At 41.9% G+C, this 18,517-nt stretch overlaps 1 protein-coding gene and 1 long non-coding RNA gene across 2 annotated transcripts in view; one reads left to right on the top strand and one right to left on the bottom strand.

The window, feature by feature from the left end:
• Nucleotides 1-786: 786 nt before the first annotated feature.
• On the bottom strand, nucleotides 787-5,754 carry LOC109513848 (homeodomain-interacting protein kinase 1-like). The gene is made up of 8 exons (XM_019866544.1): nucleotides 5,431-5,754; nucleotides 4,412-4,603; nucleotides 4,152-4,333; nucleotides 3,628-3,751; nucleotides 3,096-3,206; nucleotides 2,933-3,019; nucleotides 2,670-2,863; nucleotides 787-1,338 (listed from the first exon to the last, which is right to left on the bottom strand). The coding sequence occupies exons 1-8, from the start codon at nucleotides 5,689-5,691 to the stop codon at nucleotides 1,152-1,154; spliced, it is 1,338 nt and encodes a 445-aa protein (XP_019722103.1). The 5' UTR covers nucleotides 5,692-5,754; the 3' UTR covers nucleotides 787-1,151.
• The window catches only part of LOC109513849 (uncharacterized), a 14,618-nt gene continuing 1,781 nt past the window's right edge, over nucleotides 5,681-18,517 (top strand). Inside the window, exons 1-2 of the long non-coding RNA XR_002167872.1 lie at nucleotides 5,681-5,755; nucleotides 13,638-13,711. This is a non-coding gene — a long non-coding RNA (uncharacterized LOC109513849). The remainder of the gene's footprint in view (nucleotides 5,756-13,637; nucleotides 13,712-18,517) is intronic.

Below are 18,517 nucleotides of genomic sequence, written 5' to 3'. Positions count from 1 at the left end.
CTGCCTGTATCTACTTCCATCTATTTGCCGCAGGTTCTGAATGAGTGTGTGATCAACGACAACAATCCAAGATGAAGAATATTCCTCTCATTTGCATAATGTATCACCAGTTGTAGTCAAACCAGCTGTCGCATTGCAACGCAGCCAGCTAGTCCCATGTGTGCCGTGCACTAAGCAGCTCCCAGGCACGGACTATTCATCTGCTAAGCCTCCAGAGCACCGGCACCACCAAGTCTCCTTGCACACAAATCAGACGCATGGGCACCAAAGTGATGAAACACTACATTCATCAAGAAATTTGTTTGGGGGATTGTTCATTTCCTAGAGCCAACGGCAGACGCGAGTGAAGGTTTTATTGGAGGATTAAAGGGCTAGGCGGCGGGGGGGAGGCTGAGGTGAGGCGGGAAAAATGGCCGGGCGAGGTGGAATGAAGATGAGGACACAGCTGCGAACGTTATCGGTCCCTTTAATGGGTCTGTTATTAGCTATCAGATGGGCAAGAGTGCACTTACCAGTGGGCTAGAGGGCACCTAACATTTACTTTGTATTAGCGGTGATAAACCACTACTGCGCGGATGTGTGCTCTGTAGTGTTAGGCCGCAGACTTCATGAGCGCTCATTTTGCTTGCCGTAGTAGAACAGTAAACAACAGGACAGTAATTTTCACCAATTATCGTCGCATCAATATAACCGTCCACCCTCCCAAAATTATGATGGCAACGGCGGTCCTGTTATCCCTCACAAACACCAAAGTAGACTGCTGATGAACAAAAAGATGGACGGACATCTTCTGTTAGTTTTTATGTACAGGTGTCAGCACATTCGATCTCTCCATCTAACAGGCTAACTGCTCAGACAGAAAGTTGTTTGGTGTGTAAGGAAGATCAAGCACTTCCTCCAAAATTCAAAATTTGGGAGCATTTTTGTTAATTTCAAGCAATGGTGCCGGGCGAGCTCAGTCGGGTAGCGGAGTCTTGGATTTGTTGGCCGTTACCTTCTTACATGACTGTTGAGTGTAAACATCGTACAGGTTAGCTCCAACACGGTTCATTGGGTGTGTTTGTAATTGTAATGTAGAGGGATGAAAAAAAAGCACATAGTCCCTCCATTCCATCGAGTGGACATCTCCTGTTTGTCCCCTACCCTTTCGGTCAACTTGGGTCTGATCGCTCATCTTGGGCCATGATTTCGTACACTTCTGGTGAAGCGGGGCTGCAGCAGCATGGCTCGTCATCATGAGGCTCATTCAGTGGTGACGGGTCGAATCCCTTCCCGCCGAGCGATTGTAGCGTGGTCTTATTGGAGCACGCCGACATGATGTGAAAGCACGACTGCACACTGTAAGACAGGTCAACATTTATTTGCACTGGCTGCGTGAATAAACGAAAGTACTGTCTTTAAAAGCACTTTAGGACTCAGGCCATCCCTTTCTGCCTAAAAAATCAAATTCGACAAAATCACATACACTATGTCTCTGTAGTTGCTCCACAGTACACTATGGCATAAACTTTGTGAGCAGACCCGTCGCCAGACCTCAGGGGGGGGTATTAACATCAACGCTGTAATAGCATTGGATGTGGCGAAGGGAAGCGATCTGTGAAGATGCCTTGTTCATTTGCTTGTCGTCATTTAACTTAACATGCACGCTCTGGGGATGTGGGAGGAAATCAAGAGTACCGGTAAAAAAAAAAAAAAAAAAAAGCAAAGGGACAAGTTTAGAACAACACAGAGGAAGGCCGGCGCACAGTTTTGAACCCACAACCTTTGAACTGTCAAGCGGGGATGCTAATCAGTCATCCACTGTGCTTCTCAGTGCAAATAAATTCAATGTTTGATGTCAGGATTCACTATCTCTTGACAGAATCGATCACAGCTGAGAAGCATCCTTGTTGATGTTATCTGGTCGGAACCACTAAGCATTTTTGCATTCCAAAATAGGCCTTCAACAAAACCCACTATCCTGAGTGACAGCACCAAATCAAATGAGAGGCTTAATGCTCCGCACAATATCTTACACATCTTGACATATACGCACTTGTTTTTGTCAAGTTATTATTTGGACTACAATACTGGCTTGCAGTGTTTTTTTTTTTTTTTTGTCTAACAAGGAAATGACATTTTTTTCCCCTTTCAAAACATAGAGCAACATTTCCCACCTTTTAATGTTTTACTGCATAGTACTGAAATTACAAATGTGTCGCCATCAGATAATGTAAGATGTAAAAAAAAAAAGGTCTTGGAAGTCCCACTTGCTGCAAATAATGGATAATTATGACTATTGCACATAGTTTACAATTAGTACTTCAGATGTGTATTACTTCAAATATTTACTGTAAAAAGATAAATAAAAAAATGGTAAGTCATGGGTTTTAACAATTACTGAATTGCGCAGTTCTGACTTCCAAGCGGAAAAAAAGGCTAATTGTAAAATTAGACAAATTACTTATTTTGAGAGGAAACAAATACAGAATATTTTAACAGCACTCTTTGGGAACATGACAAAAATTGTAGTGGGTCAAGAGCATTGCCAGTTTTGGTTTCATGACTGACGGAAGGTTGAGCTTGGAAATGTCCTTTGTTTTTGTGTGTGTTTTTTTTTTTTTTTAATCAAACAACCTGGAAGTGGAACAGCATTGTGGACTTAAAAAGGCTTCACGGTATTGACTTACTGAGAGCTGGTGTCATGAAGCGGCTCAAGATGGCTCATTGTGCTGAAGTCGTGCTCCAGCACCTGGCGAGGAGTCATCCGCTGGGCGGCATCGAGCTGGAGCATTCCTTTCAGCAGCTCCACAAACTTCTGCACATCCGCTGTCTTGGCCGCTTTGTTGGCAATGTGCCTGGTGTTCAAGATTCCCGGCTGGAACTAAATAAAATTGCCCATGTCATACACTGACACGGTTTTGAAGTTAAGACGTTAAGAGTGACTGCTTACATGAAGAAGGCGATCAAGAGAGCGGAATTTAAAGCGTCTGGCCTCTTTGGGTATTGAGGTGGTCTCTTTCTGATACTGTTCTGGTGTCTACAGAGATGAGGGAGGCTCGAGATAAGCCCGCGTTACTGTATTTTTTTAAACAAGTAGAATCAGAGGCACATACCTTGAGCTTCCAGCTGAAATTGCGCTCCATCTGGAAGAAGCAACTGGTCTGCAGTCCAGCTTCAAGAACATTATCCGGAGGCTGGCCTTGAGTCTCCACAATATACCTGACCTGAAAATACAACACCAAGTTCAATATTTACCATTCAGAATTTGGATCCATCCATCCACCCATCCGTTTTCTATAGGACTTATACCTATTACGGTCAAGGGTGGGCCACATAAGAATAGACTGTACTGTACATCGGAAATTATGTGACGCAAGTGGACTCATGTTCAAAGCATTCAGACTCCAGCGTCATCAAAAACTTATTACAAAAGTTACTTCTTCAAAATGTATTTATTTATTTTTTTAATGTTTGTAGAGGTTAACTTCTTTTTACACTTGTATCGGAATTGATGTTAAATAATGAGATTGGTGAACCACATTTGCGAAGTTTCTTGTCCTGCGCGGAAATAAGGGCTGAAATGAGTATTGTAATATCGCAAAGCCAATTTCAAAGTAGGGTAAACGTATACTTACTTATACTTACCATGTCGTATTCACTTTTCCCAGGGTAGAGCAGAGCGCCCGTGTACAAAAATGCAGCAATGCAGCCGACTGACCAGATGTCTATGGCTTCCGTGAATGGTGCACCCAACAAGACCTCCGGAGACCTGGGGAGATGGAGGGAGGGAGAGGCGGAGGGGGCAGGGGGGGGAGGAAGGAGAGAGAGAGAGAGAGAGAGAGAGAGAGAGAGAGAGAGAGAGAGAGAGAGAGAGAGATGATTAGCCATCTATTGTGAAAAGAGGTTATTTTGACCAACTGTTTTCATTGCAGTTTAATGGTGTAATTACGCAAAAATTACTATTTTCCTGAACTCATCATCAATTCTACAGAGGCCTGATAATGATCCTGATGATTTTAATCAGATGTGGTGGAGGAGGGAATCCTCGAAAACATGTAGGATAATTGCCCTCGAGGACCAGATCTGGACAGCCGATACTACATGCTTCCAGTACTTTGGTTACCTCATTAACTATCAGAGTCGGCGTATGCTGATTGAAGATTACTCACCGATAGGGGAGTGTCTGAATGAGCGAGCCCTGTTTGGCGGTGGACACCTGAGCAGCCAGGCCAAAGTCGATCACCTTAATCTTGTAGGGTTGCTGCACTTGGTTGACCAGCATCACATTCTCCATCTTGAGGTCCGCGTGTATGATCTGCGAGACCTTCAAGTGGTCCAGCATGTCTGCCAGCTAAAAGGTCAGCCCAACAAGATCAATTTCATTTCAAAAGTAAATTCCAGCCATTTTTTTCCCCCTAGGTGAGCATACCTGATGGACAACAGGCCTGATCTCCTTCAGCTGGAGAGGTCTGAAATTTCGCTCTTTTACAAAGTCGTACAGACTTTTGTCCAACAGCTCAAATTCAATGCAAACATGTCCGGTGATGCTGAAGATGCTGTTCCATTGCACCAGGTGGCATTTGTCAGCATCCATCTTTTTGATTTTTAACAGGGCAAGAATCTATAAAGACATTAAGTGTCACTTGTTACATATTACATATCTGTACCTTAACATTTAGTATAAACACTACGAATCCGCACTGATATTAAAAAGCGCTGAGGACTCAAGACTCCCTCAGAGCAGGAGGTGTTTACCCTCTATGTGCACATGGCAAATTAATGGCGCCTGTGTGAAGCCATCACTGGCCAATATTTTCTAAAATATTTGCGTGAATGGTCAGAGCAGTAATTACATACAGAGACATCTCTAAATCGGCAACACTTACAACAACCCATTGCCCTTGTTCGCTTGCGCTGTTGACATGCAAAATAAAAGTAGCGCATACTTTATATTTTACTTTTGACTTCATAAAGACTGTCATGAGGGCCCATCAGTGACGGTGGACGGACTGGATGTGGGCCGTGGGCCCTAATTTGCCGAGATGTGCTTTTTAAGTCTTTTAAGTCCATCCATGCATGAGAGATCAGTGGGTCAGGGGAAAAAAGATGAGCGCCAAACAACCTCTGGTACTCTTGAGAACCACCAGTGAGGCAGAGCATGAATCAGACCTATTTTTTTAATGTACACCACTTTATAGTAAATATTTTTAAGAAACACTTCCATAATCAAACAGAATACAGTATGTTTGTGATTTATTAAACTTTTTTTTGTACATGCAGCACAAAAAAGCTGCAGACATTAAAAATGTACATTACCAGTGTATTACTGACACTTCGCGTACAGTAGTAGGAAAGTGCTGAGTGTGCCTTCGTTTCCTGATCACGCCGTTCGTAATCTCGAAAGTCGGGACAGGTCGTTACTACGGGTAGTTAATGGATGTCACCCACCTCATATATGGCCCGTTTGGCTGATGTTCCGTGGTTCTTGATGGTCTTAACCGCCACCGTCTTGTTGTCGGTGGTCTTCCGACATTTAACCACGTTCCCGTAGGCGCCGCGACCCAGGACCGACAACACGTCATAGCCGGACGACTTGGAATGAATTCGGGCTCCGGGTGAAAACTGGTTGTCCTCGCAGCCGGAAGAGTCCATTCTGGGGAGGACCGGGTGGTCTTCCGACTGTACGCACGGCTCTTCTGTCGAGGACATGGGTAGCCCCAGTCACCTCGCCCGGAGGTGCAACAGTCGAGAAGCACCCTGGTCGCGGGTGTAGGTAGGGAAACGCTACCTTTGACTTTCAAGTGCTTTGTGCCATCACGGTTAATGTTGGAACGTAACATTTTCGTCAGGGTTACTGAGACGAGGTGATATTATGAGTCGGGAAGGGCCTCAAAGTCTCCACGGTGTCCGTATGTGCTCCCCGCCTTCAGTCGACCTGAGCCGGCGTGCTGTTTGTGACGAACAGCAGCGTCGGTTTTATACGATGACACGTCGAGTTAGCTTTTGGCATTTCATCCTCGAATTCACGCACAACATGGCGTGCGATGTATAGCGTATGTATGGGTCTTGTCATCTTTAATAAACTCGACAGGCTGTTTATGTAAATATGCCGCTCGCGCTGAGCATGTTACTGGCAGGCATGAAAAAAAAATCCAAAAGCAGGAGAAAATTACTCTGTCTTTTGTAGAGCATCTCTTTCTCTCTATATATATCTCTCTCCCTCCCTCCCTCCTTTTTTACTGACCGCTGATATAGATTCCATACACAATTCCATAGTTAAGTACGTGACAAAAAAAATGAAATATTTTCTTTCGTCAGTAAAACCAATGTCACTGGGAAGAGTTGGAATAAGCGAACAAAACGGGATTTAAATGTTGTCAATCTATTAAGAATTGAGGAAGTTGTGGCATTAAAATACTGTTCCTAAAAAAATGTGGGCAAAAAATGAATGGCCTGTGATCACTTAAAAATAATAATAATAACGAGGCTGATCTCCTGAGGCCTAACAATTTCCTTAAGTGTGGACCGAAAGGGTTCAATTTCACAAGCAGAGTAATCATGATTCTGATTATAAATAAATAAATTTTTAATTACGCAGACACAATTAAGTTGACACAACTCCCATTGCCAGCGGATGGCTCTCCTGCATCCATATTCAGGGTTCGGCGACACAAATTATGCTGCACTGTATAATTTTCTTCCCCATTGTATGAATGTGATTAAACTAATCGTTTTAGACTGTATCTAGTAGTCAGTGGACCATATCGCTGCCCTCTAAACTTCCGAAGGAACAAACTTGGTAAAATTGCATTAAAAAAAAAAAAATCGATATATGATTGGTCAGTCCACACGTTGGGTGTTGTATTTCCCAATTATTGCGGATTCTTGATGTTGGAAATGGCTTGTTTTCCTTGATGAAGCAATGTTAATTGTTGAACATGATTTTGGAGGTACGAAGATTCCGCCCGATGCCAGCGATATGTACGTCAACTGAAGATTTTTCGACGGAAAGGTTTGGTCATGTAACATTTTCCACAGACTGTACGTGTAAAACTACAGTTGGAAAAATGACCTCCTTTGTTCTTAAAGTGCCGCCCGCCATGTTCAGCACTTCAACTCTACTTTTGAGTTTCAAAATGTTTCCCATTGACCTAGGACGACAAAAGAGAAAGAGTCGGTATCCGTGGATGCCAGACAGTGTTATGCGGACATTCCTATTCACTCAATAATGAATGAATCATGTCCATTTAAAAGCAGCTTTTCACTGGTTTGAGTGTAGATTTTGCACATACTGTACATCAAATAGACATATGTGACCTCACTTTTATGTTGCTGTGCGTTAACACTTTGTCGGAAAGCAATCATAAGTTCATTTGGCAAACAAAACAGGCTTTGCAGTGTGTGGTAAATCCATGTAATTTGTGATTCATCATTATCTCCTCTTAAGATATCCCATTTGGACATGGCTTTGCGTAATGAAGTATGCACTTGGTTCAAGGCCATTTGCCCTACTATTACGTTTTCACGCTTTAATGGTTGGGCTAATGTCATTAATCTTCAATTGCTATTTCACGATCAACATGAATGAGAAAAAAACACTTGTGGCTACCGCACACCTAATGTTTTCATATAATCACCTCCACTAACTGAAACAGTTAGTGGTGTATGGTGTAGGTTTTTAGCCAATTTCAATTCAAGGAAATGACTCCTTTTCGCATGTATTTTTAGAAAGAAAATCTGAGGCGAAACAACTCCATTACAGGTTGCAAAAATATCCATCCAGCCATCCATTTTCTAATCTGTTTATCCTCACGAGGGTCGCAAGCGTGCCGGAGCCTATGCTAGCTGTCTTCGGGCAGTAGGCGAGGTACACCCTGAACTGGTTGCCAGCCAATCGCAGGGCACACATAGACGAACGACCATTCACACTCACAATCACACCCCGGGATAATGTAGAGTGTTCCATTAACCTGCCGTACATGTTTTTGGAAATCGGGGAGGAAACCAAAGTACCCGGAGAAAAGCCACGCAGGCACGGGGAGAACATGAAAACTCCACACAGGAAGGCTGGAGCCGGAATCAAACCCACACCCTCTGCACTGTGAGTCGGACGTGCTAATCAGTCGTCTACCGTTGTGCCTGCAAAAATATAAATACAGAAAACACATGAAGATAGAAAATGTATAAATATAGAGAAATAGTAAAGTGCTTAATTGAAAAGCATTGACAAATTCACATACATTTAAAAACAATCCAAATCAAGTTAAAATATGTAGCTACTGCCACATTCGCTCATGGTCATTTAAGCCCTGGACTGATGTCATTTGGGGTACGGTTGTTTTTGTTCAACCACGATTTCATATTGTTTCAGGGCCTTCGCACCACAGGGTGAAGTCAAGATGAATCCTGGGTGTGGCTGCAGGTTAAGAGATGCATATCTCAGTATAAAGAGAATGTAAGATGACTGAGTGAATATTGCATGAAGAGGAGATATTTCACTTGCAGCTGGGCCAGTGCCGTCCACATGGAGTTTGCAATGATGTCACTTTTGTACCTACTAGTCGCGGTCCGGTGGTAAATATGGCGCGGTGGTGATCTTTCTGCACTTCGAGTCTTGCAACGTCAATTAAAAAGATCAGTCATATATTTCTGAGGTCGTCGTTTGCATAGAAAGCATGTCTACAATGTGCATACTTTCCTTTTATCTTTTTTTGCTGTAATTATTTTTATCGTATTTTGTTGTTCTTTTTATCTCTCTTGTTTTCCACAAGTCTCTGGACCAACTTGCCAAACCTGGGACCTCAGGTATCTCGTATTTAGTGCCATATTAGTTAATTGGATCACGTGGAAGTGAATAAAATACCTTGAATTCTTGAATTTTCAGCACCAACTGCCAATTCTAAGATGAAAGTTTTTTTTGTTGAGACTCCAAGTTTGATCAGACACACACACACACACACACACACACACACACACACACACACACACACATACACACACACACACACACACACGTACTATTTAGGACCACTATTAGCATTTTAGCGAGTCTTTTTCTTTGGGGGGGGGGGGGGGCCACTATGTCAGGTCAGATGTGGCCCATGGGCCATACGTTGCCCAGGCCTCCCCTTAGGCCAAAACAAGAATATGCTCAATAGGTTGTATATTTCTTTCTAGTTTTCCACTGCCTTAGGCACTTCTGAGAGTCACTGGGATGAGGGTGATTGGGGAAAAGGGATGCATGGTGAGTTTACTCTTACCACCAAAACTGCTCCTGAGAAAGAGCCTTGTTATCCTTATTTGTTAAAGAAAGCGGTTGTTCATACTTTTCTTTTAATCATATGCTGATTTTATGTTATACACTGTATCTCAGTTGTTGGTATGTTAGGTTTTGACACACACAGGTGCTCTTTCATGCTTGAGAAAAAAAATAGTGGAATTGTTCTCAAAATGATGTCCTTTCAGATGTGATACTGCAGTCTTTTTTATTTTTTTTTTTCAGGCCAGTCTAAATGAAAAAGCACTGCAGACAGAGAGTGGAGAATGAAATCTGCACCTAGGGCTGCTTTATCTCCAAGAGGTGGGCTTTAAAGGCCCTAAAATGGATCCAATTACGGAGAGGGCTTTTTTTCGGAACTGTGTGTAATTGTGTAACCCTCATTTTCCTGGCACGGGGGCTCCGACAGAGGCCTCTCATCTCCCCTAAGCCTCCTCTTTCTGAGGCACAACGCTGAAATGAGATCTCGTCTTAGCGGCGGAATTGCCGAAAGTATTGCAATGAACACCAAGAGAACAAAATCACCTTCTTACAGAGAAATCCCACAGAAAAAAAAGAGGCTTGCACTCCCATATCATTGCTGGCCTCTGAGCTGACTTTGAACTGACGCGATAAAGTGAAGAGGTCTGTGTGATGTTTACGCATGATCGCCTCCTGCACTTGAGAGGACATTGAAAAGGATTGTGTTCATGTGATCTCATTTTAACTGGATGCAAAGATACTACCTAACTGGTATTGTGTAAAAATCCTAAATCGTCACTGAATTTGTTGTTAGTGGTGCTATAATGACTTGATATACTGTACAGAGCGTTCTGGGCTGGGCTGGACTGGCACCAAAAAGAAAAATGTCCCTGGCATTTTTGGCTTAGACCGGCCCATCATAATCAGCAGACCACAATCGACTAGTAATGTGTGTATGTGTTCCGTGCAAAGGCTGAATTTTGTTTTTCATTCCAAACCGGACAGTAATTATTGTGGCAGAGTGGACCCCCGCTATTCACATGGAACAGGGACGTTGAATCGTAACAATCTGCATATAAGTGATGCCTATTATAAATGTATTGAAAAACTTTTTTGTAACCCCTACCCCAACTTCCTAAAAAAGCAGGGATAAACCTCCAATAAATGTTTTCTATGAAAAACATTGAGTTGGCACCCCCCCCCCAAAAAAAACCCAATATACAGCAAAAGCATGACCTATATGTGCGCATACATACATACAAATAAAATGCAATTTGGTTGCTCATAAGAGAAAGCTCGTGCTACTTAGACTTATGCACAATCCTGTATGCATCAGATGTGTACATTCTTGGAAAAGTTGTTGAACTGAGCAGTGTGTATTTGTTGAAGTTCACCACGTGTCCCTCACATCTCGTAAGAATCAGCTGCATCCTCTGTTAAGGCCCTCTTAATAGCTCATAAATGTTTTATGGTGGCGCATGATAGTGTAATGACATCTGGCAGTTCTGGCTTCCTTGCCTGTTCTTTCATGCGGCGCTGAGAGACTGCTGGAATAAAAATCCGTGTTGTACTGCGATAGCAAGATGTTAATGATGCCAACTTTGTGGTTTCAGATAAAGAAAACTGTCAGCGGTGTTGTAAAAATGTGAGTTTTTGCGGGGAAAAAAACCCCCAAAAGATTATATTGATGTGAGGTAGTGGCCACTCCATGCTGAATGGGTTGTGAAATCCTCCTGCCAATATTCCATCTTTGGAGGGAGCATCACAGCTATAGCGGGTGTGATAAATATTTTACATGAAACATTGAATAAAAGGTAAAGCCAGATAAATGCTTTACCTCGAATGGCACACATGCGGTATCTCAGTGGTCATATTGTGATTGGGGCAAGTGGTGCAGTGCCCTTTCAAAGCCAGCAGATGGTGCTGTTTTGTTGAATTTTTTTTTTCCAACGATCAATACAGGCTAGCCAGTCACTAGTTTTCGATGAACTCGCGGTTACAACGACTGTGCTTAAAAGGCGGTGCGACAAAATATTACATTTGCCGGTTTCAAGTTATTTCAGTGACTTGTTCACGCAAAGGGTGTCAGCAATTCTTTCCATGCCTTCCTAGCTTGTGCCTACACTGAATAGCACACAAATCAATTTGCTAGTCACTTTTTAGGTGTAGTTTTCAGAGTGCAAAGGAGGTTCTTATCAGTTTTACACATTCCCTACTAAAGTGTCAGCTGTGCACACCAAAAAAACCCAAAACAACAGCCAGTGCAAATCGTGCATTAAGATACTGCAGGTGTGAATATGTGAGGTCTGAATTGCTTCCATCTTTGGAGGGAGCATCACAGCTATAGCGGGTGTGATAAATATTTTTATTATAAAACATTGAATAAAAGGTAAAGACAGATAAATGCTTTACCTCCAATGGCACACATGCGGTAGGTATCTCAGTGGTCATATTGTGATTGGGGCAAGTGGTGCAGTGCCCTTTCAAAGCCAGCAGATGGTGCTGTTTTGTTGATTTATTTATTTTTCCAACGATCAATACAGGCTAGTCAGTCACTAGTTTTCTATGAACTCGCGGTTACAACGACTGTGCTTAAAAGGCGGTGCGACAAAATATTACATTTGCCGGTTTCAAGTTATTTCAGTGACTTGTTCACGCAAAGGGTGTCAGCAATTCTTTCCATGCCTTCCTAGCTTGTGCCTACACTGAATAGCACACAAATCAATTTGCTAGTCACTTTTTAGGTGTAGTTTTCAGAGTGCAAAGGAGGTTCTTATCAGTTTTACACATTCCCTACTAAAGTGTCAGCTGTGCACACCAAAAAAAAAACAAAACAACAACCAGTACAAATCATGCATTAAGATACTGCAGGTGTGAATTATGTGAGGTCTGAATTGTACGTGGCTTAATCCTAAAACGTGACTTCATGATGATTGGAAGGTTTCTGGGGACCTTGAGGAACAAGCGCGGAATTAATCTTCTGTTGCCACATTTCGTCACTCTTTACTCGGGTTGGCTGCCAGCCATTTTACAACATGATGCCTTGTTCGTACATAAGAGGCTGGACCCCGACTGTTTTTTAGCTCACATGCTTAATATCCCTGTTTATTTCATCATGGTTCAATACATTTTCTTTTTAATCAGTTTAGTTTCTCTAAAAGCTTTTGAGCTTTTTAGGTCAGGTTTCTCACAATGTGACGCCTCACTCCCAGTAACACTTCAGTATACGCGGCTGTTCCGTTTGCATGATATGCTGTGTGATTTTAAGAGCTTCGTGATCGCGCCGTCTGCGTGACATTAATCTCAGCATTTAAAAGTGTTCAGAGGATTTGTCTCATATCCAAGCAATGCGTGATGTTCCCAAAGCAATTTTTTAAAATCTCTATGCAGTATGTGTTATTTTTGATGACCTGAAGATTAAAGAGCAGTTGATGAGATCGACACAGATGCTTCAATGTTGGAATCATTATCTTACACAGTATTTATTACGAAGAAGAAACAGATCGGTGAGGTGTATCAGGCAACCGTTCGCAGTTGACCTTTGTCATTACTGATAAGACGAATATTTCAAGTTTTTTTTTTTTTTTTTTATCTATTGCATATTTTTACACAATACATTTGGAAATAATAATGTTTAAAAACTAGATGTGTGAGGCTAAACTACAACCTTAATGTCTTAAAATGAACAGGGGTTAACATTTATAATTCCATAACATTAGAAGTTGCTTTTACGGTGTGGATAGTGAACATTTTGTCTTCAAAATAAATGTCAGTAATTTCCTATGGGAAAAATAGCCACATCGAACATTGGATCATAAAATCAACTTAAGTCAGGTTATTTTTGTTAAGGGGTGTTCTTTAGGAGGCTGGTGTCATGGGTTCTCAACATCTCAGGGCCTCCCATCGGCTTCTACAACATGCTAATGTCAAGTCGACCATGTCCTTTCCCATAGATACAATGATATTTCCCCCTTACCCTTTCTCGTTTACGGTTGAAAAATGCTCAAACTGGTGAAGCATCCATTGGAAAAGGTGCTACTTGACAACAAAAACCAAACTAGCGCCAGAGTCACGCACCGTCTGCAGCTCTCATGTATCATTCATTGGCTCGGAGAACTTTTCAGGACCCCCAACCTCTATGTGACCTCTGCCAGCAAAACTGTGTGTGTGTGTGTGTGTGTGTGTGTGTGTGTGTGTGTGCGTGTGTGTGTGTGTGTGTGTGTGTGTGTGTGTGTGTGTGTGTGTGTTAAATTTCAGTTTAGCTCCACTGGGCGCGCACACATCCTCACCCCCATATGTATTTTTATTTATATATTCTGCAAACAAGCAGAGTTTGGAAGACAAAGGCGTGACATTGATACAAATCACTCGCGATTTCAGGCACTTAACATGAGTGTTTTTGCTTGAGCATTTCCAGGAGGTCCACAGTTTACAATGGCCCCGACCTACGGTGTTTCGTTGTTACTTCCAGTGTGCAAACCAACCACAGAGGTAAGGAGAACAGAAAACTACCCTCATTTGTTTTTTATATATATATATATATATATATATATATGTATATGTATCGGGTCTATCAGCCGAGGCACGGCCGGAAGCTGAATTCATTAGGACTCCTCACACACACTTAAACTTGCCATGAAGCCAACTCTTCAGGCCTGATCTCATTGCAACGGATGACACCGCTCGCCATAGGTCAAAGTCCACTGTGATTGATCCCCTGCAGTGTGGCCTAACTGTAATCGTGATAGGACCACAAAAGGGTTGTGCAATGCATCCAAAATGGTGTATTGTGAGACATGTTCTCCATACAGCCAGCCATATAGTTTTATTGTACTGTGTTAACAAAAGACCCCAATTTGGGAAGTCGGCATTCGACAGAGTTCAGTTCCTACGTTGCCAACGGAAAAAAAATCTGTGCGTTTCTATCACTAACCTATGCTGGTAAAGTCACAAATACAGTTACCATTATATGGGGGGATAGCATCTAAATATAAATTCAGCAAATGAGAATCAGTGAAATGAAAATAGTGGTACATTGTGTTTCAGTACATTTTTAATACACTGGCACATTGCAATAATTTGATTTGTATAATGTTGCATGGTTACATTTTGATGCATTATATTGATTTGCATAACATTACTTTGCTCGACGTTGTTTTGCTTTATGTCTCTGTGTTACGTTATGTATGGTTGTGTTATGCATTTGTTCAGCTGCATTGTGTTACATTGTGATAAGTGATAAGTTGCACTGACACATCATATGTCACAATGATCAGATGTGGCAATAGTACTCACATCCTCGACCTTATTTGAATTGAAGATACATTTGTAAAACAATACGTGGGTATCAATTATATTAAAAAAAAATACATGTCTAACTTGGCACAACACAACAATAACAAAAAAATAACAAAAAAAAAACGCTTCACACAAAATAGTTTCCCCTCTATTACCAGTGCTTTGCATAGTGCTCATATTGAGGGAAACAAATGAACACAACTTTGCTCATATCAAAATTTTGACAGGATATAGACTGAGTGGACAACAGGTCCTGAATGAGCAAAGCCAATCAATAGCGCTGCCAACCTATAGAAAATTCACTTCCAGAACAATTTACATATATTCGAAATTCTGTCATTACTATGGGACTGAGTGTGGAACGCTATCATCTATACGCATCTAAATATGTTTTGGGGTGTGTGTGTGTGTGTGTGTGTGTGTGTGTGTGTGTGTGTGTGTGTGTGTGTGTATATATATATGGCAGACGGGCAAGACTCCAGGAATGCAGCTATATGCATAATCGGGCTTCAAGCAGCTTTTGTAACCTGCATATATCACAGGATTACAACCCGCGTATAAGTTCACATCACGTCTATTCATCAGGTGCTGTGATGCGTGGCGTGATTTTCAGTGTCAGCACTACGTGTACAAAACAGTAAATCAGATAGGCAAAGTGTCTGTGCATGTGTGTGTGTGTGTGTGTGTGTGTGTGTGTGTGTGTGTGTGTGAGTGTGTGTGTGTGTGTGAAAAGAATGGTCATGCTGAGAAGCACTCACTGACATTAAGTTGCAGAGGAATATGATTACGTTTGATTCAATGCTGCTCTTTCCGACTTGGTGCCACATGTGTTTATGGTGTTTATTCAGACTTGATAGAGCAGTAAAACTTGTAACATCACTCATAGAATGTCCAATAACTTCTGCAAAGTGTCTGTGCCGAGATATACAGTGTGTGCAAAGTATATAATGTCTCGTAATGCGATGTATCGCAACGCGATATGTGATTACATAGCATATGGTAACAACATATCGTATCACAACTTATCGTAATACAACGCATCGTAACACAGCATACAAGAACACAATGTATCAGAACACAAGGTATCGTCATGCAACACTTAACACATAGCATAATACAGCATACGGTAACGAAATATAACAACACAATGCAACAAAGCAGTGTCACACAACAGAATACTGTATAACAGAAAACAACATATCAGCGTAATGTAACAATTCAACATTTCACAGTGCAATGTAACACATGAACGCAAAACACTGTAACAGAACACCTTAACCCTACACCATCGCAATTCAACATTGCACACTGCAATGTGACACTTTGAGGTAAAACACTGCCACATAAAGCACCATAACCGGACCCATAAAACAAAACAAATGTAACGTAACACGTGTACATCAACTTAACTCATAAGCGTAACACATGTAACGCAACACGTCTCCTTTGCTGAGATAATCCATCTATCTCAAGGGGGTAGCATATAAAAATACTGATTACACAGAATGATTAATGAGCGGGTGTGATGTAGGCTGGCCACAATAAAAGCCACTGTAAAATGTGCAGGTTTTACTCTACTGAGAGGGTCTGGGGTTGAGGATCGGAAAACCAGTCAGTTTTGGTGTGACCACCATTTGCCTCAGGCACATCAGATAAGAAAACCTTTATTTGTCTCACAATGGAGACATTCCCAATTTACAGCAGCAAAATTATGAAAGGGAAAAGTAGAAGAACAAAAAGTATCTAAATAAATATAAATGATAAAATATAAATATAAGCATATTAAAAATGGGTGTTTCGATGAAAACTGCACATTTTAGAATAACCTTTTTTTTGTTTGTTGGCAGCCCGAGGCACACCTGTGCAATAATCATGCCACACGTGTGAGTTAGATGTGTTTTTGGAAAACGGGAAGTGCACTAACATTAATTTGTGAAAAATATTTTAAAGAAATTTTCTTTTTTAAGTACATAGGAAAAGTCACGAATCTTTGAGTTGAGTACTTTGCGTTCGGTTCTCAATATGGGCATGAAAACAAATGTGTTGCATTATATGGATGTATTTTTTTTTTACATTGTATAGGGTTGCTTTAAGGCCTCTTATTTAAATGTCACCGCAAATGCTCGCCAATTCCGTCGGCCCTCCCAGTAAAATAGCTTGGTGCCAAGAACCTTTGCTGAATGATAGTGCCAATTAAATTATTTAGCATCTCAATAGAGTGTCCAAAAGTACATTAACAGATGGAGGCCCACAGTGAGGCTGATAATATTCTCATACTGCAGGGTTCACTGGCTTCATCTAACATTTACTCATGCACCATTGAGTGAAATTAGCCGGCGCTACACGGCCGACTCAGCGCAGGCAGGAGCTGCTCTCCAATAAGTCGATGGGAGGTATTGTATTACACGCTCGCAATGATGAGCGGCACACACCGAAAAGGATGAGACGTCCTGAAATGCCGCATACCTCAGAGGATTGCTTTGGAATCCAAAGTGCAAAAATGACAGCCCCGAATGTGTGAGGTGGAACGGGAGGATTCCGAGATTCACTGGTTGCGCTACTGCCCGTCTTAAAATTCTGGCCCGGCGCCTATTTGATTTGGGCTCTGGTATTCCGGCGTACCAGGCTGGACTGCGCCGGAAGACTGTGATCCACGCTGAAGCTTAATTAAATCCTTAATTATTCAATTGACCCGGCAGCTGGTGATCAGTGGAAATGAAGCATGAAGAGGGGGTTTTATTAAAACCTGTTATCCTAAATTATATAAGCAATGTCAACTCAAATGAACATTAGCCGGGCTTGTGCATAATGCTAATTAGAACAGCAACTAAGTACACATCTTATTAAAAATCACCGTTTAGATCTCACACTGTGTAAACCGCATGTACCTCCTGCCACTAAGTGAATGTGTGTCCCAAATAGTGCTAATGGAACACGACTAGTCCTGGCCCGGATCCAGGACCCACTAAGGTAACCATGACTTCAACATATTATTGTGCCACAAGCCAGATGAAGGAGAACTTAAAATTTCACTGCATAGTATACCAGTAATTTTCCACTGCACTCCACGATACAAAATGGTGGAAAAACACTTCAAAACAAGCTACATTAACAAACAGCAACAACGGATCACAACAAGGGTCAAAACTCAATGCGACACAACGTAACATAACGTAACACAATGTAATGTAGCACGGAAAGCCCATTTCTCTTAGTCTCGTGTGGAAGGTTTTAGTCAACCGTGTTCTCCATTATCACTGCTGACCGCGTTCAGACGACAGCGATTCGCGTTGCGTATTTATGCTACCATTGTGTTGCATATTTATGCTCCCGAACCACAATTTAATTTCAATGGTTGAATCTCTTTTTCGGTCAAAACGGTGAGGGGGAAAAAGCTCTCTTTAGATTGAGACATTTTCATCTCTTCAAGGTCTTTTGGTCCCAAGTTGGTGGCTCTTCCTGTATCTGTCAACAAATTTGGGGGGCGCCCGAGAGCTGTAAAAGTGTCCTTGTTTTTCTTTTTTTTTTTGTTTGATTGTTCTCTATCATCTCTCAGGCATGGCTCACCCCGAGAAGCCATTAGCCTTGTCAAATAAAAACTTTTATCTCTTAATTCTTCCGGGGACTTGAACCTTTAAGTCTCCAAACGCAGTAGTAAATCCCCCCCCCCCTTTCCCACAAGTCCCAGTCCCCGCCCAGCTTAGTTTATTTTACGAGTACTCATCGGGTTTATCACAGTGTAAACAAAGCGAGAACAGCGCCCTGGTGGAATTTTGGAAGACACACTTTTACAAGTGTGGATGGGATTCGAGACATTGATTATTGCAATGATTGTAGCCATGTTCTTCTGGTGGAGGTGGCGCGAACACAGGGACTTGAGCGCCGACGAAGGCCAGATGTCTCCTTCCAACCTGGGCCAATAAGTGCCATATTTACTTGTATCATTTGCTGTAATTAACTTCCCACTGGCATGGTAATGATGCAGTTCCACCCCCACCC

The sequence above is a fragment of the Hippocampus comes genome, unplaced genomic scaffold (genome assembly GCF_001891065.2).
Source record: "Hippocampus comes isolate QL1 unplaced genomic scaffold, H_comes_QL1_v1.1 scaffold82, whole genome shotgun sequence".
NCBI classification, from domain to species: domain Eukaryota; kingdom Metazoa; phylum Chordata; class Actinopteri; order Syngnathiformes; family Syngnathidae; genus Hippocampus; species Hippocampus comes.
This window is presented reverse-complemented; position numbering and strand designations above follow the sequence as displayed.